Source organism: Cupressus sempervirens, chromosome 1 (genome assembly GCF_028749045.1).
Source record: "Cupressus sempervirens isolate cs-2001-9-10 chromosome 1, ASM2874904v1, whole genome shotgun sequence".
Lineage (NCBI taxonomy): Eukaryota > Viridiplantae > Streptophyta > Pinopsida > Cupressales > Cupressaceae > Cupressus > Cupressus sempervirens.
The window spans coordinates 519787642-519813284 of NC_143118.1; the positions used below are offsets into that span (position 1 = coordinate 519787642).

Sequence of the window (25643 nt, forward strand, 5' to 3'; positions counted from 1 at the left end):
CTTCAAACTCGTGTGAATCCCGAAGACCAACGATCCTGCTCAACAAGGTTACCATGTTCGCCACATCTTCTTTCAGTGATGATCTGTGAATGGATTTGCCTAATTGAGATTTGCCTCTTCTTGGTTGGAAGAACCACGATCTTGCCACAGCATTTAAACATTGGGTTTGATTGGCAGTAAAATATTCCTTGGCAGTTCTTAGATTAATATTGGCATATTGCATCCTAGCGGGCAATCGAAAAATGATAGCAATAGAGGCAAGGTCCAGGCGGGCAATTGTTTCATTGTTCGGCGAAAGAACTTCTCTAGTGCTAGGATGATAAGCCTTCATGCACTCCAGCACTAATTCTGGGCATTGTACGGAAATGGGATGTCCGCCTGCTTGGGCCAAGCCACTTTCCAATATTTTTCCAGCTAATGGAGTCCTTTCTTCATTTACAAGAGATGACCAGAAGTCTTGAAGACAAACATTTCCTAAAATGGTATCACCGATATCTGGAAGCGTACTTCTTAAAACAGGAGCATAATGTGACCTCTGATATTTGTACTTCATGGTTTGATTTCCAATCCTTTCCTCAAATATGCCGAGTTACAAAGAAACTAAGAATGTTGATTCGAACTCGGGTGACTCAATGAGTGGAGCTTCCAAAGCTGCAGGTCAGGAGGGAGTATTTTGTCAAACGTTTTGTCAACACCCTGTATGTTCGGTTTATGTTTACCACCCCTTTTTTTTATCTTGGCATTACATCAAACAAATCAGGGGCGATCTCAGGAGTTGTTTGCATTCCTCATTGCATGTCCATGGATTCGTATCTTGTCTTCACCAACACCGGAGCTAGATAGTTCTCCATTCATGTTTGCAGATGGGCGGTGTCCACAAATTACATTCTAAATGACTTTAGGAAATCGAAAACATTACAGGCTGAGTCAATACGTAATGCCTGGGGTTTGCGGACGGTACAGCACCTACGTATTAGCAAAGGCAGTGAAACTCGATTTTTAATATCACACTGGTTGTTCACCATCTCAAAAGCCGTAATTTGATCCTGAGTTATCTTTCATTTCGGGTTTTCCAAGCTCCACCAGAGTCCCCGCACTGTCATCTACCCCGTTTTAACATCACTCACTTCTTCATCTTCGTGCGGGATCAAACTCATCAACTACCAAGGAAATCGATATCAACAATTTGTATTATAATATCTCATTTGCAGAAGGTCGTGCGGCTCGACTTGGGACGAGGGCGGAATGCATTCAAAACTTTGGCATCATATCACTGCTTGCTCATCATGATAACCGCAGGTTCAGACTAACTCTAATAAAGCTGAATCGTGAGTTGACAATGCGTTGAATGGGGTGGCGCACTGTTATTGCGTCTTTAGCAATATTGGTAGCCTGGATACCATGGCACATTGTTAATTCAAATTAAGACATCTCGCACTTCTTTCACGCGGTGAGGTGATAACAGGCAAGCGTTCCAACTTTCCCTTTACTGATTTTTAATGTGCTATGGGCTGGGAACTAGAACATTCTATCAAGCATGGTCTTGTTTAGCATATGAAGTTTTGCTCCCCAACAAGGCATTTATTGAGTAGAAATTTATAGATCAATTTCTTTTTTGGCATCTTTTCGAACACTTTCTACGCTTCACCCATTCTTCCACCCCGAGCGTAGCCTATAATTAGAACATTCCATGAGACAACATCCCGTTCAGGCATTTCATCAAATATTTGGCGTGCTTTATCAATGCTTCCCATCAATCAATTCTTCGTGTTTTACTCTCATTGCATCATTTTTGTCCGGAAATATCGCATCCAACATATCAAAAAAAAAACACACTGGATTGTTGAAGCACCTCACTCAATCTTTCACAAAAGATGGAGAATCATGCTTAGTTTCAATTTATCTGAGACCTCAACTTCTTGATAACACTCAGAACGTTGACGAGAAGCACCGGGTCAAATAACAAACTTCTGAGAACAATTGGAGCGTAGACTACCAAGGCCCTTCCTTAATCTCCTCCATGCTCTGCATCTCCTTGGGTGTAAAGAAGCTTTTCTTCATCTTCTATCTGGCTACTGCATTATTAACAATGTTGCATGTATCACCTTACCAGGTTAATAACTACCTTATAGAGGTTAATGAAAACGTATTCTTGGTAGCTCTCATTAACCTTTTGAGAGGTTAGGTTAGGAAAAACGTGTTTTCGAATGCTATCATTAACCTATAGGAGAGGTTAAGAAAAACGTATTTTTAGTGGTTAACATTAACCTTTTATTTGGAGGTTAAGAAAAACACGTTTTTGATGGTTAACATTAACCTTTTAAGAAGTTAAAGGTTAAGAAATACGTGTTTAGGTGGCAATCATTAACCTTTTATATCTGGAGGCTCAGAAGTTGGATTTTAAAAATTTCAAATGCTGTGCGGAGCTGGGAATGAGCCGGAGACGTGGAGGTTTAAAGACTCACAAATTTCACAGATAGAATGATCCATTTAAGGCTTAAAACCAGGCAAGTTTTAAAAATTAACAACGGCTTATAAAATTGAAAGAATTTTATAACCGGGCAACATTATTCAAACAATGTCAATGGTGATTTATTTTACTAACTGTTTACCATTTGCAATTAATTATGAACTCCAATATCTTGTTCCTCGCTTCAAACGGGCTCCAAATTGCTTTCATTCAATCAAAATCTCAATCCTGCAGTGACTAATGTATGATCAAGTATCTATCTTATTAGTTACAACTTCATAGTTGAGATGATTAGTAGTTAAATGAATTCAAATACAATAACACTAAAGGAAATTAAATTAATTAAAATATTATATGACTGCACCGGAAATTCATCTGCGCAGCTTACTACTTCATAGTTGAGATGATTAGTAGTTAAATGAATTCAAATACAATAAAAGTAAATCAAATAAATTAACTGAAATATTAATGTGCAGCTTTGTTTGCAACAACGTCAAACTAACATCAACCATACATTATTATATATAGCAAAATTAAAGTTAATAATCTATTGGCCACATGTAATCCTTCACAGCCAAACAATTACAATGGAATGTCTGCTGAAAACCTCAATAGAAAATGGCTAAAGGTAAACAGCAAGCACACTGCTTTAAGTGGGCCCTCTAACCACCTAAAAAGCCACAATATGCCAACTGTTTAAGCTCTTCCGAAGCAAATAGAAGCGTCCAAAGGAACACCTGTAGTAACATGTCATTACTTTCATCATCATCATATATTATGCACACTTATCTAGACACATGGAGAGTTCAGAAAGAGAAATGAGATGGCACTCCTTTCGTTTGTGTCAAAAGATGAACATGTAGGTAGAGGCAATATCGAAATTGTCGAACAAGTCCAAACATCACGTATAAACCTATCCATTCAGTCTAGATTCTAAATGCTAGCAGTTGTCATACTCATGCGTAACACAATGTTTTAAATTTATTCAGCCACTGGTCAATCTCATAGTAAGATATAAATATAAAACATCCTTTTGTAATTTATTTTATATACCTACACTGTTCGCTGTGAAAAAGTGCACACGAACAAGACCAAGATTGTTACCTTAAAAATAAGACCAACACTTTGAATTAAGCATGTCTACTAATGAATTGTGGACCCAAGTAACCACAGATTATGTATTGATAAAATTTCCCACAGAAGATAAATTACGGTCCACACCCACATAGATCTAAGCTGGCATTGAACTTGACATAACAAGTTTCGAACATTTTGGTAATCTGTTAGTTCAGAATGCATTTAGTGCATTGAAGAAATCACCAATTATTCTGAAATTTGAGATCAAATGCAGTACAGAGAAATATATTGAAGTTAAATGAAATTAAACAAAGATCTTGAAAATAAAACTGAGCACCTTTATCGTAGATTTAAAATGTGCTGTTCCCTACTCATCTTTTCTCGAAATTCTGCAAGTCTAGAATTTCTGACATCAAGAAGCTGTGGTGGTACAGGATCAAAATGACCATATTCATCTGCTAATTCGACAATGCGGTCCTTTTTGAGGGTTTCCTTAGTAATTAATTCATCCATCATAACATCCACAAGTCTACGGTTCTGAAGTAAAACCTGCAATCCACATTAGCTATTAGTTTGATGGTTGTATGAGATCTTACAGCTAAAACATTTTTGCCAATTTCAAGAGCTCCTTGAATGTTAAAGAGTAAAAATTTATTTAATATTTATTTTTTAAATGAAATAGTCAGAAAAGCTCGTAAGGGTGTACAAGTCCAGTTATATAAAAAATTGAAAAAAGAAAAATATGCTGAAAATGTCAGATGGGACAGTTCTATCTAAGTAGACTAAGAAACAAAAGAAGATTACATATGAATTTTCAGTGGTCAAGTTGGAACTGGAAGCAATATCCACAAATTCATGTGTACACATTAATGCTTCTAAGCTTTTACATTATAATTGTACGACCCATAAAGAAATTGAAGCTCATCCAGACTTCTGTTGACTTAGCAAATGTGCAATCCAGAAAAGAAGCTGTTGTGTCCGTAAGCACTTGGATTTTATCATTTCAACTTGATTATTGTGCCGATCAGCCTAACAGTAGCCCTCAAAATCTTATATTCCTCTTTGTCACATGAAAGCAGAGCATCCTTTACAGTAAGAAGTTAAGAATGTAAAGTAGACACAACATTTGGTAAAACACTATTAATTTCCAACACTGACTCATGTAGCAACTCGATTTGTACCAGAGCTTAAATTATGTCAAATCATTTATCCTATGTTACATACCTGTGGGCAAGAACTTTTTTTCACAAGATAACATTCAAGTCAAACTGTCAAACCAAATAGATTTGTCCATCTGATCAGTAACTTTGGTGTGATTCCTTTTATTAGTAAATAAAACAATTCTCAAATTAACATTAAATATAAGTACGGTCCTTTACAAATGTGTTGGAAGCAATCTTGCATCACTCAAAGAGTTCAGTTCTTTAGTTTTTGTAATATGTTAAGTGGTATAATTTGCAGCTTTGTGAGTGTGTTTAAGAGCCTACAGAATCTAATGTAGTGACATTGAGACCAGCAATCAAGGTATTGATGCTGCATGGTCATCCATGCTGAAGAAGACTCCTGTCTTTTGGAAACGAAGTATGAATCCTCACAAAAACACACACTCAATGCAAGATCTAGTGGGACCAGTATTAAGGATTGTTCTACCTAGGAAGATTATGATGAATTCCATCAAAGATCTCATCCTTAGAAATGTTCTCAATAGTTGACAAATATTTGTTTAAACTTTATGCTTGGATTATTTAAATCATCAGGAGTAATGACTCTTATGGGGTAGTTATGTTAAATCCTTTTTATGACATTGGCATGACATTTTAGTTTCATGATATTATCCTATAAATATGCATGTGGGATTTAATCTTACATCAGTTGGATTGAAATGGGCAGATGGCTATCTAATGTTATTGTTGATGCTTAATGATGTATGAAAGTCACTTTTGTTTCATTATATATTGGTGCAAGAGCACCTAGTTGATTGCATGCCTCCATGGGGCAATTTTGTCATTTTGGCTTTAGTTTTGTGCCTTTGATGTAATTAGATAATTTACAGTGTAACGCGGGGACTCACACCCCCCTTCGAAACCTCAGATTACTCGTCCGCAAGATGTCCCTGCACCGAGTACTTGAGTACCCAAGTACCCCCGCTTCTGCCATTCTGCAACCATGCCATTGCTGGGATGGCTAACTGAATTTCTATTTGAATTTTGATTTTTGAATGTTACTATTGGGTATGTAATATGTTACTATGTTGAATGTTCAATGATTCTAGATCATGTTGCAATTTTGCTAAGTATTTTAATTAGGTATGTTCTACTAAAATGTCATTTCATAACTAGAATTTCAAGTTCTATATGTATACTATACAACCCTCCCTACCCCATCCTCCCCTAGTTGTCGTCCCCCCACCATCCCGAAAATGAGGCCCATTTTCCCCGCGTCCCAAAAACTCGTCATGGCATCCTAACGTACCCTAGTACTGGGGTTACACTGATAATTTAAGACTATTTCATCTATCTTTGAGCCAATAGGAGTCTTTGGTAATCAATTTAGAGGGTTGGATCAAATGTTGTAAACATTTGCAAAAGATGTAAAAGTTGTCAATGTTGTCAAAACTTGAAAATGGTGGCATTAGTATTAAAAAAGGAGGTACTAGTTAGTTGAGAAGTTAGAAAAGGTTTTTAATATAATAATATTGTAATATCCTAAACCGGATATTTATTGATTTTTCTATTCCTGATTTAATCAGCAATAAAACTTTGCAAATAATTTCTAGTACAATCATAAACAGTAGAAATACCAACCGGCACTTATTCAACCTCTTCTTGAATATAATATCAGACTCAATTATAAACAAAGGTAATACAAGACATTCAATTAAACCAAAAGCTTCTCCATAGATAATATTCCGTTATTTCCAAAATAACACTCAAGATTCGAACATATAACCAAGCGTTACAACCCAGAAAGATAAAACCAGCAAACTCTTATAACTCCTTAAAATACGTGATTGCATTTTACAACAGCAATACAATAACTACTACAATAGCCCAAATCCTAAATACAAATTAATAGTCAAGTTGGAATGCTAGAATAAGAACCTGTAAGCGCAACTAAAACACCTGAAATGATGTTTCCCAGGACAATGGGTTTGCATCCACTATCTGCTAGCACAAGGGGCTACGTCCTCCACCTCGCTGAAAGCTGAAGCTTTCTGAGAGACTCACAAGAGAGAACTAAAAATCAGAATAATAAATCAAGCATCCCACCCATGAGTCTCTTTCCCCTTTTAATACACGACCAGAGACTCTTTGACTCCCCTCTGGCCTTCATCCTGTTCCTTGTGACTCTTCAACTTCTCTCTGATAAATCATCTTATTCCTCCTCGTCCTCTTGTGACCACATGGAATATTAATTTCACCTTTAATAATAAATCTTCAGCTTACATAGCCAAATTTAATATTGTAAATTCGTTACTTCTAATATCCCCAAAGAAGAGATATTACAAATCTCCCCTCGTTGAGATTGCTTGCCCTCAAGCAATATGTACCAGGATCCCATTTAAATCTATAGTAAATCAGTAGCCCAAATTGATAACAAACCTGACCAAACTATGAAGCACAGTACCACCCTGCAAAACACCTGTCAACCGAATTCCTGGATCCCATATTACTCTTTGAAAAAATGTTGCATCTGTAAACTAATCATCACCATATTCAACCTCAAACTGAATAGGACTACAATAAAATCCTTGCCCAACCATAGATACCATCTGCTAACACCTGGATCCCAAACTCTGTTACACTACCATGCTGCTATGATGAGATAGAAATATATCTAGGGTCCATGTATAATCCAGAAGAATGTGAAGACCTGACCTAAATGGATGATGTAAGAAATGAGCTGCTCAAAGGCTGAAACCATCTTCCCATGGACATTAGAACTCATACTATCGGCATAAACTTAGAAAATTCCCAAGCATATTGGTGCTAAGAATATGAAAGATGCTGAGAATCCAACCATAAACCTCACATAAATACTCCACCGAGAACTATTCAAAAGTTGTTGAAGAAAATTCACCCAACTTCTAAATGGGTTGAAATCGGAGAATATGTTGGGGCAGATCAAGTCATAAGCAACAAAAGTTGATTCATCATTCCATGCTGAGATCCAGATTCACTTCTAGAATCTGAGCCAGGATCCCAAAGTCTGAAATCAAGCTTTTTCTCTTCATGGAAAACAAGAGATGATCCCTCATTTAACACAAAAAGAGGATTGTCGGACATCCAATCAGCAACAACTTCAAACAAAGGGTTGTCAACAAGCTGAAATTGTTCGGAAGTTTTGCTACTTAACCGTTTGGGGCAGCTATCAAAGTCATACATTTGCTGAATGCTCTCAAGTTTGTCAATGACTTCCTGGAAGAACTCCTACCTCATTCTATTCTCATGTTCCCGAGAGTGTTCCATGAGCTTGATTTGATTTTCTGCCTTCTGTAGAGAAATTTGAGTTTTACTCAATGCCTCCCGAACATACTTACGTGTCTTGTTAAGATCTTCAATCTCATCATTTTCCCTATTTGACTATGCTGCATAAATCTTAGCAACCTTGAGAATGTAATCCTTGTCGGACAGAAGATATAAGTAATCTGATTTCATAGACTCGAAGGCTGTTCTAACCTTCTATAAATTGGCCACATGCCAGTCATCTTCCCCTTCCCTTGGGATCTTCCTATAGAGCTCCTCAACCAACTCATGGGTACTGTCAAACTGCACCAAGGATGCCACGACCATGTCTTTACTAACCTTCAATTGATTCTATAAGGCGTGTATTTCATTATCTCCCTACTGAAATTGTTCATTGTCTTGCGATGTCATCCTAGGTTGTTCCACTAAATTCATGTTCTAAGTATCCTGAATATATGGTTCATGATGCCAAGGTTCCAAACTGTTATTACCTTGTCTGCAATCTATTACATTAACCTTCTTGACAGAGCTCACCTCCAAGTCACCAATGAAGAAACTTGTACCTCGTGTAACATCTTCTATGCGATCGCAGGAACGCTACCCATCTCTGGTAGTTGTCTGCTCCTCTATTTCAAGATCATCCAAATGATAATTCTGGTCTATCGGAATTTCTTTGTACACTCCTGTGTGTTGTTTGTTTGCAATGAGATCCTAGACCAACTCCAAATACTTTCTTTTTGCCATATCAGTCATATTTCACTGCCCTAAATAAAAATTCAAGTAGTCATTGAATGATAAATCATTCTGGATTTGGGTAGGAAGTTCTTTGTACTCTCCATAAATGTCGAGTATTTTTTCTCTTATAACGAAATCTAAATTCTGAGCTAACTACGATTGCAACTTCATAGTACTTGACCTGATTTTGTAATCCAGGCAATTTGATCTACTTCTTGAACATGATAGTATCTACCCAACGGCAGTCTAGCAGCGCTAAAACACTTAATGGTATATCTGATTGTATCTTTTTTCAAAACCTAAAACCAAACTGTCAAAGCCTGTTGTGATGAACGTTTTCGTCCATGTTATTATATGAGACCAATGTTTGGTTTTTGCAATCTTAAATTTCCTGAAAGAGCTTGAAACCTAATTAAGAAACCTGCTCTGTTTTATTGATATTGTGTATCCCTGAATGTCTCAAAAGCTCTAATGTTAAGTCCTTATGTTATCCAAGCTTACAAAATTGCAGACAAATTTTCTTGTAGTTTTGCTCATGCTTAAAACCGAATATATCGCTGAAGAATCACTGAATAAATTGAAGATTCCAAGAACAGAAATTTTGCTCCTTGCGTAGGTTCCGCTAATCTTTGTACTACCTACTCGATATTTCAGAGACCCTATAACTTACACCAATATTGTTTGACTATTGACCCTATAGCATTGATGATCCTCGGCACTATTGCAACAGAACAAATGTATAGAATATGAATCCCATAGCAGCAGCTCATATACCCATTCAAATTCCATGCATATAGCTTAAATGAGCAACTGGTCTAGTATTGTATTCATAAAAGCTTCCAACAAGAGATGGGAAAATAAAAATCTGTGACTTCTAAGAAAGTAAATCCCACTGCAAATGTTTGCCAACGTATATATGGACCGTGCCAAAGGTAATAACCACCGTGATCCTGACCAAGCTTTTCTTTGAACACCCAAATTCCTAGAAAACTTTGTGCTAATGCTTGGTAAAACTATGGGAGCTGCTGAAGATTAAATGATAATGCCAATACTAATATTTGGAGTCTCCTGTCAGGAGGTATGGCTTGGGAAGAACTACAACAATCCCCGCTTTAAGGAATGGATAGTCTCAAAACAACATATGAAGTCCACGTCACATGTTTTCTTAACACGTTCAAATTTTCAACTTTTTTCAATGACAATTGAAACGTCTTATTATCAGGTTCAAAACATGGATACCACTGAGAATGTTTAGTAACCGTCGTGACTCAAGAGGGTGAACAACATGCAACGTCTTTCCAACTACCTCGGTGTTTCAACCTCTTTCGTTGCAGAACAATGACACTCTTGTCGGACCCATGATTCTTGAGTTACCATTGTATCAATTTTTTACCAAGATATATGACCCGTCAAAAGAACCATAATGAAGAGATTCAAGATGCAATAATTTCCTTCCATATAGTCTAACAAACATAGTTCTAAAACCCAATGATAGTAATGTATTGTTTCTCCACGATGTCCAGAGCTGCTCTTTCCTTTTGATTTGGTAGATGAGGAATATAGTGTGAAGATTATGAGGGCATCCAAAAGAACTTTTTTCTTTCTATCCTAACATAAGATTCAATTTGAAAGGGCACAAGATGATGCTGAAGAACAAATTGTTCTAGGAGTTCCTGAGACTATTCAAATTTCTAACACAACATAGATTTTATCATCAATAATTGATCAAGATGCACAAATCAGTGGAGTAGGTAAACTGAATGAACAGGGCATGCCATCTCTGGTTCCTTCTAATGACTGCCAAACTACTCATGCTACTCAACGTAAAGAAACTGATACGCTCTTTGCAGAGGATATTAAATCCACAAGTAATGAACCCAAGGAATCTCCTATATTTGTTGGAGAGGACCTAGAAGGTTTTGAAGTGCAAGCTTCTATGCACCAAATATATAAATTCTTTGGTTTAGGAAATATTGTAATTTCAATATTGTTGTTCGGCCTTTGCTTTGATATTCAAGGACATCAACCTTCAATAGCTTGCAAGCCTCCTCTCAATAGGACTTGAAGACGAAAACAGGCCCTCCCTACCTTCAATTCCAATCAATCCTTCTGTTTGCCACGAGATGAAGGTTAATCCATTCTGTGGTATTTGCCATATATTTTCCAAAATTTGGGAAAAGTAATCAGAACTTATACAAACAAATAAATCTTCTGTCTTAATAGGATCACCAAAAATATTTCTAGACCCACAGAGTAGGATTTGAATTGCTACCTCAATGCTCACGACTGATGCAAATATAAAGCATCAGGACTACAAATGCTCCTTAGTTTTGTTCCTTTAGAACAAACAATTGTTCCTCTTACATCGAACTTAGATATGTAAATTTGCCCTTTCATAAATTTGTCTCTGTTATAACTTCACAGGCTGGCAGGAAAACCAGCTCTAATACCACTGTAATATCCTGAACCGGATATTTATTGATTTTTCTATTCTTGATATAATCAGCAATAAAACTTTGCAAATATTTTTCAGCACAATCGTAAATAGTAGAAATACCAACCAGCACTTATCCAACCTCTTCTTGAATATAATATCAACCTCAATTATAAACAAATGTAATATGAGACATTCAATTAAACCAGAAGCTTCTCCACCGATAATATTCTGTTATTTCCAAAGTAACACTCAAGATTCGAACATATAACCAAGTGTTACAACCCAAAAAGATTAAACCAGCAAACTCTTATAACTCCTTAAAATACGTTATTGCATTTTACAACACCAATACAATAACTAGTACAAAAACCCAAATCCTAAATACAAATTTAACAGTCAAGTTGGAATGCTAGAATAAGAACCTGTAAGCGTGACTGGAAAACCCGAAATGATGTTTACCGGGACAATGGGTTTGCGTCCACTGTCTGCTAGCACGAAGGGCTACATCCTCAAATTCACTAGAAGTTGAAGTTTTCTAAGACTCTCACAATAGAGAACTAAAAATCAAAATAATAAATCAAGCATCCCAGCCATGAGTCTCTTTTCCCTTTTAATACACAAACTGAGACTCTTCAACTCCCCTCTGGCCTTCATCTTGTTCCTTGCGACTCTTCAACTTCTCTCTGATAAATCATCTTATTCCTCCTCGTCCTCTTGTGACAACATGGAATAAAAATTTGACCTTTAATAATAAATCTCCAACTTACATAGTTAAATTTAATATTGTAAATTCATTCCTTCTAATGTCCCCAAAGAAGTGATATTACAAATATGTAATGCTAACTCAAATTTGGGGGTTGCCGAAGGTTGGAGAATAATTGAATAAGAAACTTCATCTTTGGCAAGTTCTATGTTGCATTTTCTGGGCTTTTCCTCTAGTACAGTATGATTTTCCCTTTGGCACAATCAAGTACACAACAGAACGGGCCTGAAACCAAAGGAAAAATATGGATTATTGAATCTATTTTCATTTGCTTTTGATTTGGTTTGAAATTTCATAAGATTTGCAGAAGTTATGATCATTTTTGTAACTGCAGGCTTGAATATGCCCGTAGGTTACTAGTTTTGGGGATAATGGCATGTCTTATTTCCACCAATTGATCTTCTTAACAATTATAGAAAATGATTGTATCTAGGTTTTCCTCAAAGCATAATGAAAGTTTTCCAATAGAGCGTTTTGGGAATTCCTCAAGTCTCATTAAAAGTTTGCCATGATAGGAAGAAACTTTGGTTAAGGAAATTCCTTGATCTATAGTGAACACCACTTAGGCAGGAGAAACGTTTCTTAAAAAATTCATAGAAATTCGTAAAAACAAAATTCTAATCCATGGAAAGTCAATTAAGGAAAGTAGACAAAATATCCACAATCACAAGTAAAGTTCGCCCTCTCATGATAAAAATTGACCAAGTGTTGACAACCTAGGAGAAGAATGCAAATCAAGAGATGAAATCCACTCTCTAAAGCTAGAGAAAAGTTTGAAATTTGTGGAGTCCAACGCCATTTGAGGTTAAAATCACCAAACATCAAGAAAATATTCCAAGTCAGAAGGAGGAAAAGGCTAAAGTTTCAAAGGGACAATGTTAAGTTTATGAATAGCAAAGAAAATGGTGTGAGTTTTATAGAGAGAGAGAGAGAGAGAGAGAGAGAGGAGGCTGAAATCACCAAGGAAGCAATGGTGAAAGTTGCCTAAATATGGAAATTTCCTGAAAATCAGACTTCAAAGTGCATTTCCAAGGTGAGGCTTCATCATTTCCAGAATTCAAAAGGTCATTTCTAGATTAAAGGAATGAGTGATGGTTTCATTTCAATGAGTTATTGAAAAAATTTGCAATGTTGTTTTATTGGTCTAATGCAAGCTCATGATGGGGATAGCATACACAACCAACAACTTCATCACCTATGAAGAATTTCAAGACAAGAAGAAGGATGGATGGACAAGGGAAGATTTCAAAGACATCTTCCAATTTTCGAAGCACACACCAAGAAGTCCAAAATCTTGGAACAAAGAAGAACATGCAAAAGGAGAAGGAATCAAATTCAAGAAAGTCAATTTAGGAATATTTTCGAAAAATCTCAAATTCCCAAAATTGAAGAAGAATTGTCCAAAGCAAATAGATAAGCAGGCTAAGGTGGCGACCACCTATCTCCACCAATCAGATTATTTCATGACAAGGCATCCAAGCTCAATGAACTCGGTCTTTTCTTTCATCATGATAATGGGTGTTTTCTTCTGGAAGAAAGCATCGTCTAACTTGTCCATTTTCCATTGGTTCTCTATGATAATCATTGTAAACCCTAATTAGGGCATGGTTCTCTAAATCTTGGATGTTTATTTATGAATTAATCGTGGCGCTTCATTTGTTTTTGAACTCCTATATAGACCCTATTCCTCTAATTTATAAAGGGAGATTCCAAGAGATTGTTTCATAAACACTCCTCAAGTAGATTCACTGTTCAATTGGTGCTGAATTTGATATCTTTTCCAAGTTGCATGATTTCTTCTCCTACTATAATAGATTTTATTTTCAAGTTGTTAAAGTGATTGAAGAATTTGATGGGGATGTTCGTTATGGAATCAATATGTTCATACTTTTGATGGTTGGATGATTTACAACTATTGTGAAAAGTTAGTTCAAACTTGTAATAGAAAGTTTAACTTTTATTATATTCATTGTTTGAATGTTGGTGAAGATTTGTGATGTAGAAATTTCTAGAATACCTTAGAAGGTTGCACCATTCCTGTGGATTTGTTGAATTTGGTGAAGGATAGATTTCAGATTCCACTTTTGAAGCCTTATCTCCAAATTTCACAGGTTTAGTGCATAGAATTAGTTTGGGGTTAGAAATTTAACTTTTCAAACCTTCTTTCTACTTTTGTTTTAGAAGTCTTTGCAAGTGTTAAACCCAAAAAATAAAAAATAAATAGAAAATAGAAAAGAAGATTTATCATCCAAAAGTTGACAAAGTGTTGAATAGCAAACATAAAACCTCATGGAGGTTTTTGGTAAATTCTACCACGAGAGTCAATCCTAAACAAAAAACCACACACAATTGAAATAGTGAAGTCATCTTTGTGACCAAATAGTACAATTATTTAGCACATTGGAGGATATTGTTCAAGAGAGGATAGAGTAGCCCTAGTATTTAATTTTATGTTGTCTGTGTCATAAAACACACACACACCAATAGAATAGGCACAAAGAGGGCATGAATGCAAACACCCATTCTCATCAACTTCGAGAGTAGAATTTACAAGTGGAGAAGTTATTTTAAGAGCCCCTTCCATCATCGTGCCACCTACAGAATTGGCGCTGGTAGGGTCAAACATTAGACCATACAAGGAAAAGAAGAAATTCAGTTGGTTGCAGCTAGTATGAGCATTCAAGTATCAAATCAGATATATGTTAGATCTTTTACATATCAAAAAATCCAAAAAAGGTGAAAGAAAAAAATCATCAAAAAGAGATTTCTCAAATGGATGGATATCAGCTATGCATTTCTCATAATCAAGGTCATCAAGTTGATTTTCCTATGCTTCATAAGGTTTTGAATGTACAATTGTTTTTGAAGAGTTTATCCAACTTTGCACCGACAAACAAATGCAAAATTTATGGTACCTCTATGCAAAATGAGTTGAGATTACTGTCAAGGGTATACTTAGTTTTACAACGGAAAATTTTCTTTCTGGATGTATTCAAATTAGTCATAATAGTGGATCCAAAATCAGAAATCCCAAGTGCTGAAAATGAATTCTTCGTGAAATTCAATGACATGATAAAGAAGCAGCTGAACATTGATAAGCTGAATATGGAAGACATCTTCTTAGGTGGCTGGTGTAGAATTCACAATGCTACACATTCAGAAGTCACTTGCACATCATGCAAAGATATCCTCCAGCAAGTTGAAACTGAAAGTCAGTCGGAATCATTCAAGCAAACAGGTACATAGAATGAGGAATTTTGAAAAGAACTACAAACAAGACCACATTCAGCTAACCCCTTGCATCAAAAAGAGATTTCTCAAATGGATGGATATCAGTTATGGATCTCTTAATCAAGGTCATCAAGTAGATTTCCCTACACTTCATAAGGTTTTTAATGTACAGTTGTTCTCAAAGAGTTTATTTGACTTTGCAGTGATGGACAACTGGAGAATTCATGGTACAACGGATTGAATTGGCTGGACATTTTTGTCAAAGATACACTTAGTTTTGCAACAGAAAATTTTCTCTTGGGATGTACTCAAACTAGTCATAATAACAGATCCAGAATCCAAAATCCCATGTGCTGAAAATGAATGCTTCGTGAGATTCAAAGAAATGATCAAGAAGCAGTTGAACATTGAGAAGTTGCATGTGGATGACATCTTGTTAGGTGGCTGGTGTAGAATTCACAATGCTTCACACTTGGAATTCACTTGCACATCATGCAAAAATATCATCAAGACAGTTACAAGTTAATTGGGATCGTTGGAGAAACCTAGTACATGTAATGAGGAATTTTCGAAGGATTACAAAGAAGAGCACATTTGGCTAACACCCCTTGTCCCAAAACAAAAATTCCTCAAGGACAAAATATGGAGACTACACCTTGCAATTGTGAAGAACAAAATTCACCCAAATGAGCACATTGTTGCATCATCTGAAGGTGAGAGGAGTGAATTACAAGAAGATAGCATGATGAAGTCAAAGAAGTTGTAGCGCAAGGTGAAGTTCCAAGCATTGCATCAAAAGAAGAATGTGTTAAAGTCAAGGAAGCAATTGAAGATGTCCATGAGTTTGAAGAATTCCAAGTTGTCGCTAGAAGAGATATTTCAAACACTCTTCGAAATGATAATCGAATGCCAATGCTAATCAATGAACAAGTTATTTTTGTTTGTGGATATTGATTGTGTGCTAGTTTTTTAAAATAACATTTTGGGTCACATTCTCTAAACCGTCATCAGGGGAAGAGAGCTGCAAGATTTAGGGGTTACTCGCCTTAGTAGGCTTCCTTTTAATTAGTTTCTCTAAAGACTCCGTTTCAATATGTTACTTTGTAACTCCCCAAGGAGTTAGTTTTTAAACTTGAATCTTAAAGCCCGGCGAAGCTATAAAAGCATAATTTTGCGATTTTGAGGGGTTCGACTCTTTGGATATTAAAAACTTATTTTAAACTATCTTTTTGTTTTAGGTGATACTTGACATTCAATGCAATGATATGTGGGATCGTATGGTTTTATGCATACTTTTAAAAAATGGTGATATTTCGCCAAACTCGCGGTATTTTGCGGGAAAATTGCACACTGAAATAAATGCCAAAAATATCAGGGGCAAAACAAACCAAAAACACGTGGTGATTTTTCTCGTTTAAATCACGCGAAAAGCAAAAAGAACGCTGGAAAAAGCATCGAGAAGTCGTCACCAATTTTGGTTTAGGTTGAGGGCAACTGTTTGGGCTTAAGTTTATTTTTTATTGTCTCTGACGGCGATGGTATTTAATCTACCTCTCCCTGCACTTGGTGAGGGCATTCACAATTTAATATCCCCTCTGCATTCGGCAACTTGTCTGGTGTCCATTCATTTGGCAACTTGTCTACATTCACCAACTTGTCTGCATTCATTCGGAGTATTTGTCTTGTATTCGTGTCCATTCTTTCAATGAGGTGGCAAAGCATTTGTCTGCACTCATTCAAATTTTGGCAAACCTGCAAGCATTCGACACTACCAGGTATGTTTAAACTTTAAAATCTTATTTTGTAAATTTTAATGTTTGTTAAAAAATATTTATTTAAAACATAATTTCTTTTGAAAAATACTAAAACTAAAATGTATTAAATAATTTATTATTTTGTTTTGATAAGAATTTAAAAATATAAAATACAGTGAATAATATTTTAAATTTACTGTGCTACTGTTTTTAGTAAATTTAATTTAGTAAATCTAAAACACTGTTATAACTTATATACACGTAACAACAGTAATATTATTTTATTTAAACTATTATAGGTAGCAGGATTATTTTTTGAAAGATTTATATTCTATAAATTTAGTATAATCTCATTTTAGTTTATAATTTCAAAACATTATATGTTTTACAAATTTGGTATATATGTGCATTTTTTATAATATTTTAAGAAATTGTATTTTCAAATGTTCGATAAAACTGCCGATTTATTGCATTTTTTGCCTAGTTTTTGCTGATACCAAGATTTTCAAAATAAATTGGGCCAGCCGAGATATTGCCAAAACCGAATTTTTAAACTATGGTTTTATGTATTGAATCTTGGTTGTTAAATCGTATGTTTTATTGAAGCATACTTGTCATTGTCATGTGGTAGTGAATGTAGATGAAGCCGGTTCTTTATTTGCATTACATGTTAAGCTTGAATCTGTAATAACAGAGTAGCCCTCATTTAATCTCATTTGTTTAAAATTATTTCACAGTACCAATCAGTCATGTGGCTGATTACAGTTGTGAAATTTTAATTGCTTTTTAATCTGCACATTCTTTTCATTATTAAGAATTGAGTGTTTTGCCTTATACTTTCTGGTCAAAAGTAATTGTGAAAATCATTCTTTTAAATAAGGTTTAATCTGCAAGATCTTTCAAGTCAGGAAGTTGTGCTTATTAAATACAGAGAGTTCAATATTAAAGGAACTCAATTGTTAGTGTGTGTGTTTTTCTCTTAAATTTGGGAATAGAGTCAAGAATCAATTAATACTTCAAAGGGAAAAATTGTTCACTAACAATAACGATAAACCAACTCCTAAATTTCACATAAACTCATAATGAACAACTAGCACTTCATTTTCACATGTAATTAACCGACCAACTTGATTTCATCTGAAGTCTCAACAGCTATAACAAACATTTTTAATTAAGCAAAATTTTGGGATGTAAGAAAATGCACTTTCCTATAATAGAGAGGGTCGCTCTCAACCATCACTAGACTCGCCATAAATAGTAGGTACATGAAAGTAAGCCCAAACAAAGTCCAATCTGAGTCAAACAGAGACCAAACTGTAACATACCAAATTGTGAATAAGAGCAGACCCTCCCATAATAGAGCCTCTGCCTCAAGACCCTCTATCCACAATTATTAGCCTACAAGGATCACAATGATAGGTTAACCCCTCAAAACTCTGATGCTAGCAAAAATGCGAACATTACACACTATCAAATTCTCATACACACAAGGAGCCCATAAAAAATCATAATAGGACCAAGAAGATCATTGAACTCCTATCTCTCAAATTTGATCTCCTCTTCACCATGCCATAGGTGGTAAAGCCCATCAGTGTAACCCACCCAAGCTATACTACTAACTCTGCCACTACTCAAGTCCCACAAAAAACTATTGTCACATCCATCCACCATAAGGAGATACAAACCACTAGAGGAATCTACAACCTCAAAAACACATCCAACCTTTGCAAGACCCCTATGGATGTGCTAAGCTTTGGATGACAGTCCATATAATCAATGAAGGGTAAATCTTTTTGAACTTGGGGAAGAAGTTTTCTGTACTCCTCAATGACGAGTATTTCAGTTCGTGCATTGTGTTGGAAATTTTGGGCTAACTGCTGTCGTGACTTAACAAGATCCTTACGACTTTTTCCCAAGCCATCTATTCTCCCCATTTGGAATAACCCAAACAAAGGTTTGGCTACAAATTTCTTTTTCAAGAACTTGCTTTTAAAAACTTTCCTGCAACTATTAGTATGTAACAACAATGGTTTATCATGCAGTTCCAGATTTACCAAACAACAACCACCGATTTACCAAACAGCAGCAACAGATTTGTTTGTACGCTCAGTTCTAGTCTCAAAGTTCTCTAGCCTCAAAATGTACTATAAATTTCCAGTGCTCTGCCTTGGTTTTGTGACACACACTTGTCCCCGACATGTCTACTTGAGAATTATTTAATTTAGCTCATGTTTTGTCAATTGAGGATGTACAGCTAAAGAAATTGCTCAAAAGATTAAAAATACCGCATTGAAATCAATTCTTAGAGTTCTCAAGTTGCTTATTTAAACTGTACTGTCATTTTGGCAAACACTTGGCTGCCTTACAGAGTTATACAGCCTTTCAAACTCCAGCTATGATGGTGCTGATGACAGAAGCTTGGCAATGTTGTTTGCTAAATTTTAAGTTCATTCAATGGAAGAACAGTACACAACAATACTGCACAAAGATAGTAACCAGCTGCTGTCTAACTAAATGCAGTTCTTGACCTGTTGGAAACTACCAACCACACAATTAATGTCAATACCTGATTGTCCCTGTTCTGTGTGTCACTAGGTGTGTTTGCAGCCTCAAAGATCTCTCAGAATGACAGCTACAAATATTACCTTAGAATCAACATATTCATCCTCAATGACAAGTTCAGAAGTAAACCTGCTCTTCCATAAGCAGCAGCTACAACAACTTTGACAAACATGCCCCACCATGCTACCAAATATTTTCAGCTTCTTGCAGACTTCAACAAAATTTATGCATAAGCCAAATGACAGTAGCAGCAATATAATCTATGCAGGAAGTATATAAGTTTGATCTCTGACGAATTCCTCTGCTCTTCTAACCCAACACTAGACTTCAAAGCCTTAAATCACCACAAAGACATGGCATATATAAGGCTCATTCCAAATATTATAATCCAAACTGTAGTTTGGTGAAATATTTGACATTATTACTTCGGAGTTCCTTTGGTTTTCCGTTTAACGGTTGATTCTCAATCACCAAGTGAATGACAGCGCTCCCATACACATGATTATATTATTTGTGTGCCAGCATAAGCTAGAAGTTAAATTTTTCCAAAATGCTACTGTATTAGTTGAAACTAGGCTTTTTTTTTCATGGCAATAACTACAGGTAGCCATCAAGCAACTGATTCTGTTCCAGAAAACACGTGTAATGTCAAACTGAAAAGTTGCACAAGTGTATAGATGGAATCGCAGAAACTTCCTCTTCAATAACTCATCAAATTCAAAAAGCTTAAAGCCAACAGATATTATGTGCCCAACACCAGGGAATTCATCCGATGATAGCAGTGGAATATGTTGTTCCTGTGCCCAGTATGGATGCTTGATTGTATAAAGGCGGGCTTAAATGCTTTGCAGACTATCTCCAATTTTTTCCCACTAATTCCCACTCCCTTGGACTTAAAGTCTCATATCAACTGATTATATTATAGACCATATTTCAACATTAATATGATTTCCTTTGGTTTACTGATAAATCAAGCCACTCATATTAATGAAACTACTTTTCTTGTGAGTCAAACTTTGGTAGAACAATGTTTTGAGTAAAATTATGAACGCTAATCTTCAGAACTACTAACTCGCCCTTGACAAGGAATGTTTTTTGGGGGGTTCTCCGTAAAGGATAACATCTGCAGACCTAAATATAGTGATAATTATCACCTCAGCTTTTTAATGTTCACCGCACCATGGTTGTCAATAAATACACTTGCTTCTCATAGAAGTTTCACAATGAAATATTCGTGACCATCAGATGGTTAGTATTAATGTTGTAAACTTATATTTCAAAAAAACAATTTGCAAGCTCTACAAAGCAAGGCCTCCAATATATTGTCACATACGCTTATTTTCCACGATAGGGAACATCAACCATCAATTATTTGCCATGGTTTCCAATATTATTTCTAAAGCCAGATTTTATTTTTTACACCAGAAACAATCTTTATTTCCTACAAATTATATCTCTAATAATAGAATTAATTGTAAATTTATCTCTGACAAACCCTTTTGTAATATGTTTCTGAACAAAATCTCTAATTATACCCAACAAGATGGCAGGTTCAATGCTCTGATACCACTGAAATATCCCTAACCAGATATTTTCCCTGGAACTCTTGAATGAATCTCAGAAATCTTAAACAAATATATTCATGCAAAATGATTTTTCAGATTTTACCAGCAATACCCCAACAAGTAGCTAGATAAAAGAAATCACAAAATATAATTACACAAAATCTCCAGCAGTACATTTTCAAAAATAATGTTTCATTGAAGTTCTTAAACAAAAATAATCAAGAAATCCAATCATAGATACAGTAACTACAGCAAGATAAGATAACAGAAAAGATGAACCTGGAATAGAATGTGAAACACCTATGTGATGTCTCCAACTAACAATGGGTTTCTGTCCAATGCCCGAGGTTAAGGATTTCCGTCATCTCACCTGTTGAAAGCTGAAGCTTTCAAAAATAAATCTGCAAGAGAGGAAGCGAAATCCAAATCACAAAACCAAGTATGCTGAAATGAGTTCCTCCTCCATCTTTATGAACAAGCGGGTAACTCTTCGCATGTCCCTTTCTTTTTCTTTATTTCCCTTTTTAAAATAACACTTTCCCCCCACTTAAGGAAATAAAGTGCTCATAGACAATAAAGTGACATTAATAATATGAGCTTAAGTTACAAAGTCACTTTATAATAATCAGTTAAATCTTCAAGCATTAACATCTCTAAGTAGATGGACTTGAATATGTATTTGTGATAGCTTGCTGGAAAGGTCTTGACAAGACACTCCAAGTCCAACCCTGAAAATGTTGAGCCCGCTGACATACTAAAAATAGAAAGTGCCTGGAAACACCACTGAAACAACCTTGATTAACCCACAACTGAAATTGCCTAGGCCAAAAACTATTATGATTGTATAGAAAACCTGGTTAGCCCATGGGACCAAGGCAAAATGAGCTAATGGGAAATGACACATATGTAAAGGAAATTTGTGTGATGTCTTCACGAATCTGAATCACCTTTCCTTTTATGGGTTGATGGTCATCAACGAGTGCTGGTTCACTGCAAACTGAAATTTCTGAGTTGCCTCCACATAGCTGATTGATAATTGTTGGTTCAGCAAACAATGAAACAAACTTTTAAATAACATTTGATTCCTCTTTTCCTAAACCCTCACATGGATGAGGTGAAATTTTAGCTTCCTTAATCTCTTAAACAACTTCATGCCAATTAAAGAATCGTGATGGTATGATACCAGAACATAAATAGGCTCTTTGAGTTCTTTATTGGTTAAGTCCTTCCTCAAATCTAAATCAGTAATGTTTTTCACCATACAATTTTCAATGGAGTCCATTGTTTCCACTTCTTCATTCATATCCTCAACACATGCAGATGCATGCTCAAGCAATGGATCATGCAAAATTAATGGACCACTATTATTATGCATAACCAAATCAGAATTGACTTCATCTCTTTCAGCAGTGTTAACATAGCTGCCACAAGTCTCATGTACTTTAATTCTTCAAACGAATTTTTTGGCATCAGGATGATCCATATGCTCATCATTAACAACTTCAATCTGTTCATCGTTGTTATGCCTCTTATCCATCATTTTACCTTCTTTCAAAAGAAACTTCTCTAAAATTCATGACATATCTGATTGGTATTTTTGAAATGCTTGAAAGAAGTGATTAAAAAATTCATAAGTTATTCCATATGTCGATTATTTATTGTGAACATTTACTATTTTTTCTATCCCTTTCTATAGCTAGTGAAGCAAGAAGGAAACTAGATAACAATCTCCCATTTTAATTTTCACTGTTGATGTAACCTTTTGTAGCCCTATTGTAGATGTCTAATATAAATACTGAATTTGTTTCCTCTGTTACAAGCAATATACCTCTGGGTTCATTCCCTATCATGCATGAGCCAAAATACTTAAATGTAAGGTAAAGCCACTGTTTGGAACTGATTAGAACTGCCATGCAATCAAACCCAAAACTTTGTACTACTTATAAATGGCATGCAGAAAGAAACCCACTTCATTAAACTGATTTAAATGAAGCATACAACCATATGGGTATCCACCAAACTGTCATGTAACACAAATCTAGTAACCAAGACTGCTCAGAAATAATATGCAATGGTAACCCTATTCATAAACTGCTCCAACAACATGCAAGCGTTCAGGTATTCACCAAGTTGCCATGCAATAACATCTGACACACATGCAACAGCAAAATATATGCACTGCTAAAATCCTAACAAGCTAGCAAGATCACTGACTCTATTAAAACTATATATTGCAAACTATATAATGCTTCAAATCAGATAAAGATTCTGATTTCTGCTCATATTTTGCTTCATCATATTTTAATATTGCACTATGCAAACATGCAAACTGAACATCCAAGATAAACAAAATAGATTTTCAAGGAAGCTTAATTGAAGAAACACAGAGACTCAAAGCTAGTTACTGGGTATTCTTGTGATAAAGAAATGTATCAATTTCTACAAACTCCTATTGTTCTTACAAATCAGAAAATGCAAAATGCCATGGTAACATATACCCATAATATATGACAATGAACCCTCTAAAGTTCTACAAGATAAATCAACAAATCTCCATGAAAATTGATTAATGATGTGTAGTCGTGAATCCTAAGATGAATTCACCCAAAGTAACAAGACTTGGACCCGGCCTTGACTCTGCAAGGGTAACTCGACTCATGACCTCGCTCAAGCTTGCCCATGACTCGGCAGTGACTCAACAAAGTGAGAAAACCCTTGAAATTTAGAGATTTTTTAGGATTTAAAGAACATTCCATGCACCCATTAATAATAAAGCTTAAAGACACTAACATCATGAAATAGAAAGTAATTCGATCACATACACAAACATATATCAATTACATAAATGAAAAGTACAAAGGTAAATACTAAATTGTAGCTGAAGGAAATAGCAAACATAGATATATAAAATCCATGAAATCCATCAAAATGTATATCAAATTCATGAAATCCATCACATCAATAGCCATCATCAAATGTTCCAAAGATAAACAAAACGTTAAAACAAGTCTATAGCCGCTCCAATGTCACAAATGCAAGCTTTTCTCCTCTTCCTTTCAGCTGGTTGCAAAAAAATGGAACTCTATTTCTCTTTTTTCCTCTTTTTCTTTCTTTTTCTCACATAAGAGTGTTGTGAAAGCCATTCTAGGGTTATTAGGAAAATAAAAACTAAAAATAAATTAGGAAAAAGAAATTTTATGTTTTTTTGGCGTCCGGATTTGCCCAACTGCGAGTCACGTGACTGACCCGTGGGTCAGGGGAGTCATGCTGGTCACCCAAGGTGACCCGTTGCACGGTTCAGGAGAGTCATGCGGGTCACCCAAGGTGACCCGTCGGGCTAGGGTTATAGGTCATTTTGACCCTATTAGAATAACCCAACTTGCTGACCAGAAGACTCGCCTGACTCGCAGCAAGTCTCATTACTCTAAGTTCACCAAGTGGGCGGATCTGGGTTTTTGTCCAAAAAGCCAAAACCTCTAGGGTTGTCGTCATGTGGTTTATTGAACCTACAAGTTGAAGCTCTCAAGTTCTCAAGGAAAAGTTTCTTTGGAAATAACAAGCCAAGAATGAATCCTCATTTCATCTTATCCTCTTTTTATAATGTTCTTCCTTTTCAAAAGTTAAACTTTATTTTATTTATCTTGTAATTTACATTTTTCCCCTCGAAAGTAACTTTACATTATAATTCGTCACTCACTTTAGCTGCTAATTAATTAAACTTAAAAGAATCCCATATGACTTAGGCCTATTTAGCATTTGATTAATTAATTAGGCCTATCTAACATTTAATTAATTAATCAATTCCCTTAAATAAATTCAATTTGCCTGTGACTAGTAATCTCCACTAGTCAATTACTTTGGACAGAAGGGAACATTACAAAACTTCATTATTGTTTTGTGTTGTAGGCAATATGCCTGCCAAAAATTGTTATTGCCTTCATTTGGATGGAACTATTATAAACCCTAAGCAATATGATAGAGTTGAAAATACAACCATTTCCTTAAAGGATTTTAAAAAACAAATATAAATGGAGGGAAAAGTTAGTAGAAGCAAATATTAAGAAGGAACAAGGTAGACATGAGATACAATGTCTTAAACTCAATACAAGAATAAGGGTAAAACTTCTCATATTTTCCTCAGTTCTAACTTGAAAAAGCATTATTAGCATCAATGAGAGATAAGTATCACTCGGAAATGGAAAAAAAAATAAGTTGAAGTCGGGTTCTTACAAAAAAAAATTAGATTCAGACAGTTATTGGATAAACGATAGCTTGAAGAAACTGTGCATCAGAATTCTAGATTGTTACATATATGCCAGATATGACTCGGTTCAGGATTTCTTAACCTTTTCAACCAATCATTAACTGTCAAATCATAACAGGTTCAGAATAAATATCTACCTTTTTGGCACGCTCGTAGCATATATTAACAATTTTCAGTGCTTCCACATCAATTGCCTTAAACAAGCAACAGATAGTTAATCAGTGTAGAATAATTGCCATGAAACAGAACATAACAGACATATTTTACCAGCTTAACATGCTTGAAAAAAAATTAGTACAAGAAAGAGTACAACAGAAAA

The 25643-nt window shown here is 35.4% G+C and overlaps 1 protein-coding gene across 3 annotated transcripts in view; it reads right to left on the reverse strand.

The window, feature by feature from the left end:
* Positions 1 to 2899: 2899 nt before the first annotated feature.
* EMB2083 (AAA-type ATPase family protein) overlaps positions 2900 to 25643 on the reverse strand; it is a 159364-nt gene continuing 136620 nt past the window's right edge. The window contains exons 10-12 of one of the 3 annotated variants that reach the window (XM_089829566.1): positions 25462 to 25518; positions 3885 to 4096; positions 2900 to 3207 (exon numbers count right to left, since the gene is read on the reverse strand). In XM_089829566.1, the coding sequence (XP_089685692.1) occupies positions 3887 to 4096; positions 25462 to 25518 (267 nt within the window). In that variant the 3' untranslated portion in view covers positions 2900 to 3207; positions 3885 to 3886. Of the gene's footprint in view, positions 4097 to 25461; positions 25519 to 25643 lie in introns of all 3 variants that reach the window. The other 2 variants (XM_089829561.1, XM_089829559.1) reach the window with 2 other exon arrangements.